A 14857-nucleotide genomic window follows, 5' to 3' on the forward strand; every position below is an offset into this window, starting at 1 on the left:
ATCAAGGCTCAAAACTTTCAAAGCATATGTCAAAAATGACGCCTCAGATCTGACAAACAACATACTTTTGAAGTGTGGCTTTGCACATTAACATAAAACTATGTTTGTTTGAATATGAAATGCTGACAAAAGTATCAGACTCGTCATCTCTGTTAGCATTAGCATTAGCAGTAAAGCTCAATGTATTGGATCTCATGTTCTAAATGTTAAGCCACAGCTCTGAAAAACAATGTACTAAAGAGTATTTGGCTTTAAATTTTGACAACAGGCTCCAAAAATGGTTATTTGAACATCTTAAAATGTCTAACAAACATGCTAACAAAAATGTCAAACCCAAGTCACCCACATTTGCATTAAAAATAGGAAGGCTCAATACATTTCCAGCATACTTTTGAAGCAAATCTGGCTTTGCATCTTAAAACCAGTTCCAAAATCTTAACTTAAAACTCAAGTGTGTATTTGTGTATTGTGATGAAGTGTTGTGGCAGTCACTTGGCCGCATGCCCTGGTGATCTCCAGGAAGACCAAAAAATAAACTGGATGCATTATAGGCCGTTGATTCTGTATCATGACTCAGTAGGACCATCGTTTTGCCACTGGTGGTGTCTCATGGGTAGTGGACAGTCACTCATGCATGTCAGTCAACTAATCACGAGTGCTTTCTTAGCGACACGTGGCGCATGCATTCTTACCATGACGTGGTGATTGCCAAATGAGCACTGCCAGACAAAACACACTTAAAATGGCACGTCCATCAATGTGTTTAGCAATAGACCTCATTCCTTTCCCTATTCCCTTGGGTTGAAGAGCTGAAATGAGGAAATGTCATAATATTTACGGATGCAGGATGAATCTGTATGTTGGCATCCTTTTAACAACTGTTGCATAGGTGAAGAGTCTGCAGCTATTTGTGATATTCGACAGCAGATTAAGTGTAATGTTATGCTAATGCCGGAGCTCCATAAATATCTGTTGGTATAAGACCGGTGAAGCTGTGAGTTATGCTGCATTGTTTGTATTGCAAGCTCCTCTCACCAGGTGGAAGGAATTGCTCATCTCGTCCTATTCCTGCCTCATGGGACCTAACTAGTCTGCAAATCCCAACGACGCCTGACTGTAATACTACTCAAGCCTCCGGCAATGTCCAACAGTCTCAAGTAAATTAGCCAGGATCCCAGAAAGAACTATGGGTTCTGAAATAGTGTACTTGATGTGGACTTGGCGTTTTGTGGTGCATTTGTAAATGTAGAAGTGTGTGAAAATGTACCTATCTGGGGTTTTGGGACTTGCTAACCTTCCAAAGTTGTACTAAGGTATTTTTGTGTTCCTACCATGTGTCTTGTTAGACTGCATGATAAATACTGATGCCCATGCCAGTCTTGTAGTGGAACTTCATTTCGTTGAACCTGTTAAAAAAAACATGAAATGACATTCACAGCACATGTTGGTCCTGAAATGTAATGCATTCCCAAATGAAACATTTGGTGAGAAATAATGCAAGCGGGGAATTTTATCCGTTTCCAGTTGAAATGACCACTAGTGGCAGTAAAACACCAACAATTTTTATTCCTTTTCACACAAATTATAATCACAAGGGAAGATTAACAATTAATTAGGGGTTCAAGCACATAGCGCTGAAACCCTATTGTAATTGTTAGGATTATTATTATTATTATTATTATTATTATTATTATTATTGCAGACCAAAATGTAAGTGCTAGAGACTTGAAACTTGGCCAGATGGTAGGTCTTAATATGGGGAGAGAGTGTCACAGTATCACAGAGTATCGCCCACAGTCGGCCTGACGGTGGTGCTACAGCACACAAAACAATACGATTGCACAGTTTTGGCCAAAAGGGACTTGGCCAAGTGCACACAAAAGCCTACAGGCTTGTTTGAGATGAATAGGTGCTGCGCAGATTGATCGGCGTATAACATCAAAGTACCACAAGGGCGTTTGGAGAGCGTACGACTGTTGAATCGCTCTCGCAGAACTTTGATGTCATAAGCCCAGCAGTCTGTGCAGCGCCGATGCATCTCGAACAAGCCTTATTTCTAAATGAAAACTTGGAACTTCACGGAAATAGTTGAGCACATTCAGCATATTACTCTAAAGAAGCACACCAACTTTTAAGGCCCATAGGTGGTGCTATAACTGTTAAAAAGCTTTATAAACCATATATTTCCTGGTAAACTACATGTATAAACATAATACCTTTTAATGCATAAAGGTCTTAAAGTGCTCTAACCCCGATAATTGCTGCTCGCAGCTATATTTTACCTTTTGAAATAGGTTACATGTACAATACTATGTTATGACCTCAAAACCCTTTAATACGGTGACCGAGAGATCTCAACGCGCTGCAAATGAAGAAAACATCTTCATCAGTTTGACAACACATGCGCTGCAAACTCCACAACACTTACAAATAGTGAAACGCGCTGCAAATAAATTGAGCTCTCTCGGCCACCGTACTTTAACCATAGTGCATGATTTGTAAACTAATACATTTTGACATTCTCATTTTATACACAGCTCCATATGTGTGGCTTTTCTGACATGGTAAACTTGCTCAGTAGCTCACCTGGTACAGCATTGCATTTGTGATCACAATTTACAATTAAAGAGCTCAAAGACTAAAATGGAATGGTTGCTTCAACAAATGTGCTTTTATCACGGATTGGCTTTTTTAACACTATCAATTAGGATTAGGGTAAATGTAGGTGGAACATTATTTCTGAATGTAATAGAGCATTAACTTTTTAGTGGCACACACCAGACATTTCAATTCTGAACTGCTGTGATGCGTACAACAACCGTAATAAAACGTTGACAGAATCACATTCATTTGTTTCAGATAAAACTGAACATGCTGTTAGTGCCACTCATTGGACGCTTCACTCAAAACTTGCATAATTTGATAATTTAAACCTAATAGTGAAATTGCCCACCAATCCATTGCATGATCTCACATACATGTTGTGTTTGTGTCTTTCTCTACAGTGCTGTTGAGTTTGCTCTCGACTAGGGCTCAGACCGAGATGAAGCGTGTTGTCGGGGACAACGCCACATTGCCTTGCCATCACCAGTTCTGGCAGTCGAATGGACAAACACTGGACATCGAGTGGCTCCTGCAGAAACCCAACGTCAAACAGCGTGTGGTGAGGGATCTTTTGCTTATAACCCTCTCTCACAATTTGTCTTCTTTCTCTTTCTCTCTCTGGACATGAGTTTTGTTTTTGCATTATACATCTCATGCATTTTGTCTGTCCTCTTGGTCTCCTTCCAGTCACCTGCATGGTCAAACCATGTTCTATTTGGATGATAACTGTTTGAAAAATGTGTGAGATGATTATAGCCTTACAGATACTAGTCAGCAAGCTTATTTTGCATTATAAAATGTCAATGTTTTAGTCCCTACACACTGAAAAAATACTAGAGTCACTTGCTATGTAGCAGGTTGTTGTATTGCTCAAGTGGTACAAAAATGTTTCATAATCTTTTTTGACAACTAAGTTGTAGGGCTAATATTCTACTAAGCTTATTTTAATGATTTATTTTTCTGAACTGTCTTCACTGTATTAGCAAAATATGCACAAAAAATGTACATAGAGGCCTATTGTTTTCCTATTGAAAGTACTCACGGCCCCAAAAATAAATAAATATATAGTAGTGGCTAAAAGTGATGTCTGCCCTAGGAAAACTGACATCTTCACCATTTATTCAAATATCATTAAAATGATAGAAGCATATTGCAAAGTCGTGCTTGGAGTCAAATGTTTTATTCGTGATAACACAATGAAACAGGGCAAATTGTGCAGACGTACTTTTGGCCAGGCTGTCACACAAAGATATTATGAACACATGCAAAAACTAGAACCAATGAAATATTGATAACTGATTATGTTGTAGTCCTACTGAAGAGGATTAGGGCCAAGCAATAATAAAAAAATAAAACCATCTCGAGATTAAAGTTGTTAAATTTCGAGAAAAAGGTCGAGATAAAATGTTGAGAATAAACTCATTAAATTACGAGAAAAAACTAGTTAAATTTCAAGAAAAAAGGTGAGATAAAATGTTGAGAATAAAGTCATTAAATTGTGAGAAAAAAAGTAATTAAATTACGAGAACAAATTCGTTAAATTATGAGAAAAATGCTCAATTTTGAGAAAAATGTTGAGATAAAATGTTGAGAATAAAGTCATTAAATTCTGAGAAAAAAGTCGTTAAATTACGAGAACAAATTCGTTAAATTACGAATTTGTTCTCATAAATTAACAACTTTTTTCTCGTAATTTAACGAGTTTATTCTCAACATTTTATCTCGACTTTTTTTCTCAAAATTTAATGAGTTTTTTCTTGAAATGTAACAACTTTAATCTCGAGATGGTTTTATTTTTTTATTATTGCTTGGCCCTAATCCTCTTCTGTAGTAGTCAATGTACGCTTTTTCCTGTTTTTCTCTGCATTTATTTTGGGCATAGTAAAATAAACCTGTAGCTGTGGTTTGTGGTTATTATATATATATATACTCTTCTGGGACAAGTGAAAGTCTCCTCTTAATTGTTTGTCAATAGGGAACAATCATAAAATTTCAACCTTGCAAGCTATACCATCAAGCAATCTCTCAGAACAGCTATAGCAACCGCCTAGTTTTGACTGTCGTCTCTCTCGGTGACACAGCAGTCACAATGACTGCCTTCACGGTTTCGTAGTCTGAGGCTTGTGAACACAGCGCTTCTCTCTGTGTTCCTGTCGTCTTGTCACAGGTCTAAATCAGCTTTATCTACACATCTCTCTTTGAAATACACACCCGTCTGTATACGCATGTATCAGTACACCTAACAGACGCTTCACCCATTCCTCTTTCTCCCTCGCTCTCACATAAACACATTCAGATAAAGAGCTTCGGCTTATCTGCCTGAAGTCAGAATCCTTTACTGTGAAACTAACATTGTTTGAACTCACTTCAAGTTTAGATACTCTTTATGTAGCAGCGCACAATAATTCATCAGGGGGAAGTCAATACGTGTCAGTCAGGCGATATACTTTCAGATTCATTTAATTATTTGATCGCGATAAGACTTTTTATTCCCCCACATAACAGACAGCGATCTTTCCTTTGTGTGAAAGTCAACACAAATCTGTTAAGAATCAGTTGAGATTTCATTTCAGAAGAAAGAAAGGCCTAAAAAGAATCTCGCATCAAGAGTCTTCGAAACCTCTGGGACGGGTTGCCCACCGCATGTAATATTTAATGGAAAGATAACAGTTGAGATTTAAACAGTTATTAATTAAAATCAAATGTCTGAAAATGTGATTAGGAATAAAACCGAGCCTCTGGCATAATGAATAAGTCATTCCTTTGTTCCACTCCAAGGCTTGTGTAACTAGAAGCGTTCAGCTTGTCAACATTTAGCCACAGCTTGTTTAGCAATGTGTTGTAGACTCTAAGGGGTTGTATTCACAAGAATGCAATTGATAATGCCAGTGGGTCAGTGGGTTTACATGGTTAGCATGGCCCAGTTAGCCTCTGCTGGTAGATGCCGTAACTACACCATATTTTTTTGAAAGTAACCATGTATTCCAAGATTTCTATGCTCACTAAGGCTGCATTTATTTTATCAATCATTACCCAGCATACATAAATACTACATAAATGAGCATCATTAATCCAGTCTTCAGTGTCACATAATCCTCCAGAAATCATTCTAATATGCTGATTTGCAGATTTTTGTGGAAACCATCTGTGACATTTTTATTTGATCTATTGTACAAATATCTTGGTCAAGAAAAAACAACAACAACAAAAAAACTTACTGGCCCCAAACTTTTGAATGTTACTGTGAACTGCAGTTATTTTGTTATATACTAGAAATTGTTGTTGTACCTTTTGGAGGTCTGAAACAGATTCCTTCCTGCTGAAAAAAAAATCAGCTTAAGCCATCCTAAACAAATTTTGCTAGTCTTAGGTGGTTTAAGTTGGTCTCCCAGCTTGACCAGCTGAATAGAACCCCAAAAAACCCTTTAAAACCTGCTAACAAACCAGACATTTTTGACCAGAATGCGTACTTGTCTTTGACTTTGCATGTTCATGTGGTACCAGGTCACATACATCCATACGACATCCATGCAGCTGTTACTGAGATGAACGGAAATGCTAACAGAGCTCTCTTCAGCTATATACTTGGCTAATGCAAACGACCTCTTTCTTTGAAGTGAAGCCATAACCCGTGACTCAGATGTTACTCATGTTAGAGAAGATTATGTTAGAGAAGATTATTCTTGCATCAATTGTAATCTAAATAAATAAATATGACAAAGAGCATCATGACTGTCAGTGATACTGGATACACACAATAAGAATCACAGATGTTTTGGCCAGAAATGCAAATGAGTTTTGCAGCGGAGCTTTCTCATGTCTCTGTGTGTGTGTGTGTGTGTGTGTGTGTGTGTGTGTGTGTGTGTGTGTGTGTGTGTGTGTGTGTGTGTGTGTGTGTGTGTGTGTGTGTGTGTGTGTGTGTGTGTGTGTGTGGGTGTGTGAAACGAGCAGTCAGTGCAGACAGCTTCGGCAGGTGAACCCAACTGCAGGTCTGCTGATGTGTCGTGGCATCAGTGTTTAGTTCTTTACCTCAGGCATTCAGGAGGCTGTCACAGTCAAACTGTGTGTGAATGTGTGTGTTGGCAGCTGTGTTTGTGTGCGACAGCCATTTAGCATCTTTTCCAAGGGTAGTCAGCTCAGGTAGAGGTTCTTTATATTAGAAATACTCTTTTGTACGGAGTAGTACAGTTGTCGCGAAGTAACCATCAGATAAAGAAGAACAATGAAGAAAACAACCAGATTTGTTCATTTTCTTCAGAGTGTTGCAGGCAGTTGTCAGCTCGTTGCTATGAGTTCCTGATGGGTTTTGAGAGTTCAGCTTTTCACTCTTTGACTATTAATATATTCTGGGAGGTTTGGTTGTTTGGGGTTGTTGCTAGGGCATTATATGTTTTTCTGAGAATATTTCTGAGAATGTTTCTGAGATGTTCTGAGTGTTTTTAGCATTTTACTATGTGGCTACAGGGTTGTTAGCAGTGGACGCTAAGGCATTACTATGCATTAATGAGTTTTTTTTTTTTTTTTTTTTTTGTCGCCTTTTTTGTTCATAGTGTTGCTATGTTGCTGTTAGTATCATAGATATGTATATGTAGATTCCACATTCAATTTTTTAAGATGGCACAACATTGTGCAAACTGCTGAGATTTAAGGTCCCAAAGAAACAGAATAACCTTTCACAGGTGGAAATGTGTTGGTTTGTGTTTTTATATGTATATTAACTCAATATTACAGGTTTTTAAACTAACTAATCTATCTATCTATCTATCTCTCTCTATATGTATATATATATAGAGGTCATTGTTGCTATGGCATTGGCTGTTTTGAGTGGTTGCTATGTCATTTGTGTTTCAGGGGTGTTCTGTGTGTTTTTAGCATGCTGCTACTACTACTACTACTTTTGCTAGGTCATTGCTAGGTTGTTTTAGGTTGCTGCCGAGGCATTGCGATGCGTTTCTGAGGTGTTCTGCATGTTTTTAATCCTTTGCTATGTGGCTATCAGTGTATTCTAGATGGTTGCTATATCATTTGCTTGTTTTGTTTAGTTGCGAGGGTGTTTATGTGTGTTTCTGTGGTGTTTTTAGCATGTAGCTACTAGATTTGCTAGGTTGGTTTAGGTGGCTGTCCCAAGCCCATCCAGTTTCTATGATATTCTAGTTTCTAGATTTCTTTTGTCTGTTTTATCGTCCCTATGGTGTGATATTTAATTCCTAGGGGTGTAATGGTACACAAACATAACAGTTCAGTCCGTACCTCAGTTTTGAATTCACGGTTCGGTAGCTGTGGTTTTATAAATATGAAATGCTCCTCTCTAGATGTTTTTTTTTTCTCTAGCAAACTAGCATGCTGTCAATACTAAATGGCATTTATTACTGAGGTAAATATAATGCTACATGAGATATTATTCCCAAGCTGTCGTGTGACTGCATGAACTGAACCGTGACGGTTGGGGATGAATGCATGTACCGTTACACCCCTACTGATTCCACTGATTTCTTTTACTTATATGAAAACTCTTTCTGTTTCTCTCGCTGTTACATTTCAGATCATCACATTCTTCAACAATGAGGTCTACACCAACGACAACCATGCCAGTCGTCTGTCCTTCGCGGGGGACTACCTGAACGGAGACGCCTCTCTCCTGATCAGTGATCTGCAGCTGACGGACTCTGGAGAATACCACTGTAAGGTCAAGACCGGCGGCAAATACCACTGGAGCCAAGTCAACCTCATTGTGCTGGGTGAGGCTCATCTTCCTGGAATCAGCTCCCAACCATTTCCTCCATCAGCCAGCCTCACTGTGATTCAATTTGACAATCATTCAGATTACAAAATTTGGCCCATCATTGACATAATCTAGAAATATGATTGGTTGCATTTGCTGGCCAGTCACTCTCAACTGTGGTTATGTTTGCTTCACTTTGGATGGTAAATCGAGAGGATGTTAATTTGAAATGGTGGGATGAGTGAACATTGATTGAGCTCTATCTCTTAAAAACAGAAGAGACAGAATTAGGAGCTTATGTGATTTCTCTTCTTCTAGCAAAACAGTTTACTGTCATCCCAAATGAGGTTCAGATGAGCTTCTTATGATTTGATATTTTGCTATGTCTGGTTTCCATTATTAGACCGCAGGGTTTCCAAGCCGTCATTCAAATGCAGTATCTCTGACACCACAGCGCTCAGCCAAGAGAAGAAGTGGAAAGAAAGATGTTTCTATTTATTTAGACTCATCTTTATATGCTTTTGTTGCATAGTTCCTATTTTCAAGGACTCTCAGCTTACGCCAAGCAGTTTGAAGTTGTAAATCACTTCCTAATTTTATTTCCTAAATCATTTCATTACCAGATTATTACGCTAGCCACAGAGGGACAGGATATTGGTGTAAAGTTGAAATAAATAGAAATAGGAGAATGAATTGATGTAAATCCACCCTAGAGTTTCTCTCATGTACAGTATTAGCATATCACTGAAGATTAGCTCAATACTGCCTTCCCATAATCCTCATTCTCCACCCCCTGTCTCTCTCCCTACTCTTCTTTTATATTTCCTCTCCGTCACTCTATAAACACATTACAGCGAGTTAGTGTTTAAATTATGATGTTATCTTATCACCCTGTATTATGCTTTTGTCAAAGTTTGCAGTTGACAGGATATGACACAGGACCTGATTTCAACATGTGCAACATGTTCCCGGATCATCATCCTTGAACAACATTTCAATTAACTAATCAGATTTGAGGGACAAGTTTACAGTTTGTCAAGTTCACGCTTACAACCAGAGTTTTGTGTTTCTACATCAGTGTTATTCACATATCATTTCCCTTTGGTTTTAAGGCTCCGGTATACTTCAAACAAACTTCTTTTTCGTTCTTCGTTTCGGGGTAAAACGAAGTTCAAAATACGTGACCAGCGATATACTGTAATCGAACATCTGACGCCGCCCACACTGCTAAGAGCGACGTTTAGATGAATATGTAAATATGTGCCGTGCACTTTCTTCTCAGTAACAAAATAAACACAACAAAAATGAGAAAACAGTAAGCATTTATTATAAAAAGCATAAGAAAAGCATCTGGGCTGCGTTTCCCAAAAGCATCGTAAGCTTAAGTTGATCGTAGCTCCATTGAAACCAGTGGAGCTACGATCAACTTAGGCTTACGTTTCTTTTGGGAAACGCTACCCTGATCATAACAGCATGGGAATGTTAGCACAAGCTCTATAAAGTAGCACAACAGTCACGTCACGTCTTCATATAGCACTTTATTCAATAGATTGCTTAAAATCAAGCAGCTTTACAGCATGAAAAACATGAAAAACAGTGTCAGTGCCTAATTTTTTTACAAGCACAACTTCATTTTGTACTACAAAGCAGCTATCGATCAAATGAGTCAGAGACATGGTCCACGCGAGTGAAGGCGGAGCCTCAGCGCACACCTCCTGTTACGTTATCGTCACTGACCAATGGTAATACGAAGGTGTTTTGGTGCTGGAATGAACTTTTCCTGAAAGTTCGCTTTGGCAAGCCGTTTCAAACTTCCAAAAAGAACACAAAACGAACTTCGTTTTTGCCTGATTTTGTTCGAAATGACGTCACATCAGTTCTTTCTTCGATTTCGTTTGGAGTATACCGGGCATTTAGGGATCAGTTATGGGTAGGGCTAGGTTTAGAGGTTAGGACCACATTTTCGGACAGGAATGTTGTTCCAGGATCAACAAAATACGTTGACCCTAGAGCGCGTCTCTCTCTCTAAAATCAGAGCAGGCAGAAATGATGCAATTCGCACATGTGTTAATCACTAGGCTAAAACTTTTCATGCAGCTACTCTAAATGATGGTCCCACTAAGCTATGCTTGTTTCCTGAGATTTCTTTTATCAGAGCTAAACGAATGGGCATTGTCCTTCGGATGAGAAGTTAAACCGAGGTCCTGACTCTCTGTGGTCATTAAAAACCCCATGGCACTTCTCGTAAAGAGTAGGGGTGTAACCCCCGGTGTCCTGGCCAAATTCCCTCCATAGGCCCTTAACAATCATGGCCTCCTAATAATCCCCATCCATTGAATTGGCTCTTTCACTCTCTCCTCTCCACCTACAGCTGGTGTGTGGTGAGCGCACTGGCGCCGTTGTACTGTGGCTGCCGTCGCATCATTCAAGTGGATGCTGCACACTGGTGGTGGATGAGGAGAGACCCCTGATATGATTGTAAAGTGCTTTGGGTGTACAGTAGTACATAGGAAAGCACTATATAAATGCCTCATTCATTTATTCATTGTTTCACTTGGAGTCCATCCGCATGTTCATTGATTTTCAGTATGGAGCTTAAGCTGTGAAAAATCTTGTTTGCTGATTATTTTATAAGATGAGGACCACATCCTGGAACAGTATATCCTGTCTATGTTGGTTGAATACTGTTTTGACTGTGGAGCAAAGACGTAGAAATATACACTAACAGTAACTCCATAACCTGACACATCTTAGCTGAATTGGTTCCTGTGTCCTTCTGATGTGTTTGTGTGATTATAGACCGGGTCAGTAGGGCCAGAAAAGGCCACAAAGGTCTACAGGCTGTCTCTTAACTGCCATTCAGCCTCCAGACAGATCCCTCTGGACAGGTTCATCTAACTGACCCCAGAACAGTTTAGAGCAGTGCTGTGGTATGCAGGATGCCAGTGGGACTGGTCTGAGGTCACTTGGTAACTGTTGTGAGGCACTGTGGTCTTTGATTTTGCTTCTGTGTCCATTCAGATTTGCTGCGTTAGGTCAGAGGGGAGTACAAACCAGTCAGTGCACAGGAAAACAACTTCTGACCTTTGCCCAAACCCTGACCCCTTGCCTCCCCAAATGTCACAGTTAAGATGGATTGCCTCTTTGATATTTGGCAAAAAAATGGCAGTGTGCTGTGTTTGCGAGTTTTAGTTTCAATTATAATTTCAAAATACTGCTTCAAAGTGTCAAACAGTATTGAGATAGATAGGTATGGACTAATATGGATTAGTTTTATGATCTCTTTGTGAACATTTTGGAGCATCAAAGTTTCAGTTGCGTAGCTGTCTATGGAGGGACAGAAAGCTCTCAGATTTCACCATAAAGATCTTCATTAGTGTTCTGAATTTGAACAAAAGTCTTAAGGGTTTGGAACAACGTGAGGGTGAGTAATTAATGACAGAATTTTCATTTTAAGGGTGAAATAACCCTTTTACCACTAGGTGGTGTGACCCATTCACCAAAAATCTGGGCTGGTAACTAAAAGGTAGTTGGTTCAAACACCACAAGGACTGATACTTGAACCTGGGAACTGTTTCTATAGTAATCTGTTTTAGGTAACAATATTAAATGACTAATTAGTTAACTTAACATTAACACACATTTGCGTTTCCTCGTTTACAGTGAAGCCCTCTAAACCCCGGTGCTGGATGGAGGGCCGGCTTCTGGAGGGCAGTGATGTGAAACTAAGCTGTAAGTCTTCAGATGGATCTGACCCCATTCAGTACAAATGGGAGAGAGTACTGGATAAAGGCAAGAGTGTGGGAAAACTGCCTCCCCTCGCCCTCATCGGTGAGTCAAACACCCAAACAGACTGGAGCATATCATACCTTATTCTGGACAGAAAGGGGTTCATACAGTTACTTGCTGCTGTCTCAAATAAAAGTGTTGAATGTCTTTCAAAGATCTGATTCCATAAACTTCAGACACAAATGCATCGCCTAGTTTTTCCACAGAAGTGCTGATTGTACAACCTGGTCTCATGGGAGAGACGTACCCGTTTTCGCGAGACACAAAATTACGTACCGACGAGTACGTCTCGCTGCAGTTTCCGACAGAAACGAACGCTAGAGGCCGGTAAACCGTCGATAAGAGCTTTTGCTCGTTTTCAAACACGGTTTCGACGACGGCCGGGGTCGGATTATCGATTCGCAAAGACTCGTTTTGCCGTCTCCTCGCGCAATATCATGTCACGACTTCAAAACGCATCTGACCAGAGTGCCCGATTTGTAAACAAACGTACTTTGGACTTTCCGGCTCTACGGGTTTCGCTTTTTTTGGCCGTAACCAAGCTTGCTCGGTAGCTCGGCCTATACGGAGTTGGACTTACGGCGAGGAGTCGACTCCCCCTGCCTGGGTACGAATCCCGTGAAAGGCAACTGAAAAAAAAAAAAAAAAAGAGCTCAAAGAGAGATCTAAACGAGCTGAAAACGGACACTTCTTACGTCACGTTTGCTTTTGTTAACACTATCGGATAGGTTTAGGCGTAGTGTCGGTGGGAAGTTATTTTAAAACGCAACGGAGCGCAAATGTCAAATCGAGAACCGCGGTGATTTGTCTAAAAAACAACGTCATAAAAATGTACCGCATTCACCCTATTATCTGCTCCGGCAAAAAAAATAAAAAATAAGAGCACGCTTTTAGCGCCGCTCAGTGGACATTTCAGAGCCAAACTGCAGCGATATGTACTCACTGGTACGTATTTCGCGACTCGCGAAAACGTGCCCACAGATACGTTTTCGTCATGAGACCAGGTTGTGATTGTAGCAGATTAAACCTTTGCATATTGACTCCCAGGCGTTGCATGTCAAACAGGCAATGATATTAGAACAGATTTCAACAGCTCTAGTGATATTAGCCCACAATATGCATTATAGGGTTGTGCGGGTTGATGATACATAACGTGAGATGTATCAAATGGTAGAGCTTCAGCTCTATATATTTGTAACTGCATTCTATCTGTAATCTGCATTGTTTCATCTAAGTCACATCGTCCAACTCCATCCCTTCATAAATACCAAAGACACTGAAACTGTCATCCATGCATTTGTCTCTTCACGCCTTGATTACTGTAATGCTCTTTTCATTGGTCTACCTGCCAGCTCCATCTCCAGATTACAATACATTCAAAACTCTGCTGCTAGAATACTCACCCATACCAAGCGTTCTGCTCATATCACCTCAATTTTGAATGATCTCCACTGGCTTCCAGTTGCCTACCGTATTAAAAATTCTCCTGCTCGCTTTTAAATCTTTGCATGGCTTGGCTCCCCCTTATCTTTGTAATATGCTCATCCCCTACACCCCAACTCGCTCACTACGTTCCTCCGACTCTGGCCTTCTCGTTGTCCCTCGGCATCACCTGTCTTCAATGGAGGGCAGATCATTTAGTGTTATTGCACACAAACCCTGGAATTCTCTCCTCCGCTCACTCTGTTGTTAATAATATCTCTACATTTAAATCATTACTCAAAACTCTTTTGTTTTCTGAATGTTATACCTCTGATTTGATGGATTGATTGCTCTGCTTAATTAACTAATAGTTCTCTGAATGTTATGTTATGTCTCTTAAGTCCTGTTTTGTATTATATTGTGCTTGATTCTATTCTTCTGTATGCTTCCCTGTCCATATAATGTTCCTTTACTGTATCTTCTATCTATTTTTTTTCATCATTGTCTATTCATATCAGTAATGTAGATTGTAAAGCGTCCTTGAGACCTGGAAAGGTGCTATATAAATAACTTATTATTATTATTAATATTATTATTATTATTATTAACTCAAGCAAAAAAACTATAGCCTATTCTGCTAACTGAATTCAACTGATTTTACTTATTACTATGTTTTAGAAAGAAGTCTCTCATGCTTAGCAAGGCTGCATTTATTAGATAAAAAAAAATACAATTAAAAAAGATTTCACAAAAATGTATTAATATTTTGTGAATTTTTTTTACAATTTAAAATAATTACCTAGTTCTGGCATGAAACTCTAGATGGCGCAGGCTGATAGATCTTTAAAGGCACAATTTTTTGGATGAAAATATAAAAAAAAGAACAATGTTATATATTTTATTGACTTCTGTACTTACATTATCCCAAATGTTTCCAAGAATGTTTAAATCTAGAGAAATAAGCCATTTTAACCAGGATACGGACCGTGTCCGTGCATCAATGACATCATACCTGCGTCGATTTCCAGTTTTATATTGTAGAAACCATGGAAACACTAAAGCTGCTTTAATATATTATGTGTTTTATTAGACAAGTGAGCAACTGTTTGGATACATTAATGGACAGAAAACTAATCATGTTATATAGCTCAACACATTTAGTCTTATTGTTTAAATCTTGTTTTCTTGATTTACCGTAAATAACATGTTTTACCATGCCTAATTTTGATCTAGCTTACTGCAGTGTGCATTAAGTGTCTCATAGTAGAGCGAATGCAGAATAGCATTATAACGACTTTCAACACACAAATGTATCTAATA

General features: G+C 39.1%; 1 protein-coding gene across 2 annotated transcripts in view; it reads left to right on the plus strand.

The window, feature by feature from the left end:
* clmpb (CXADR like membrane protein b) overlaps positions 1-14857 on the plus strand; it is a 103543-nt gene that overhangs the window by 75884 nt on the left and 12802 nt on the right. For both annotated transcript variants that reach the window (XM_067388931.1, XM_067388932.1), the window contains exons 2-4: positions 3006-3163; positions 8147-8342; positions 11990-12157. In XM_067388931.1, the coding sequence (XP_067245032.1) occupies positions 3006-3163; positions 8147-8342; positions 11990-12157 (522 nt within the window). The remainder of the gene's footprint in view (positions 1-3005; positions 3164-8146; positions 8343-11989; positions 12158-14857) is intronic.

The sequence above is a fragment of the Chanodichthys erythropterus genome, chromosome 7 (assembly GCF_024489055.1).
Source record: "Chanodichthys erythropterus isolate Z2021 chromosome 7, ASM2448905v1, whole genome shotgun sequence".
Taxonomy (NCBI): domain Eukaryota; kingdom Metazoa; phylum Chordata; class Actinopteri; order Cypriniformes; family Xenocyprididae; genus Chanodichthys; species Chanodichthys erythropterus.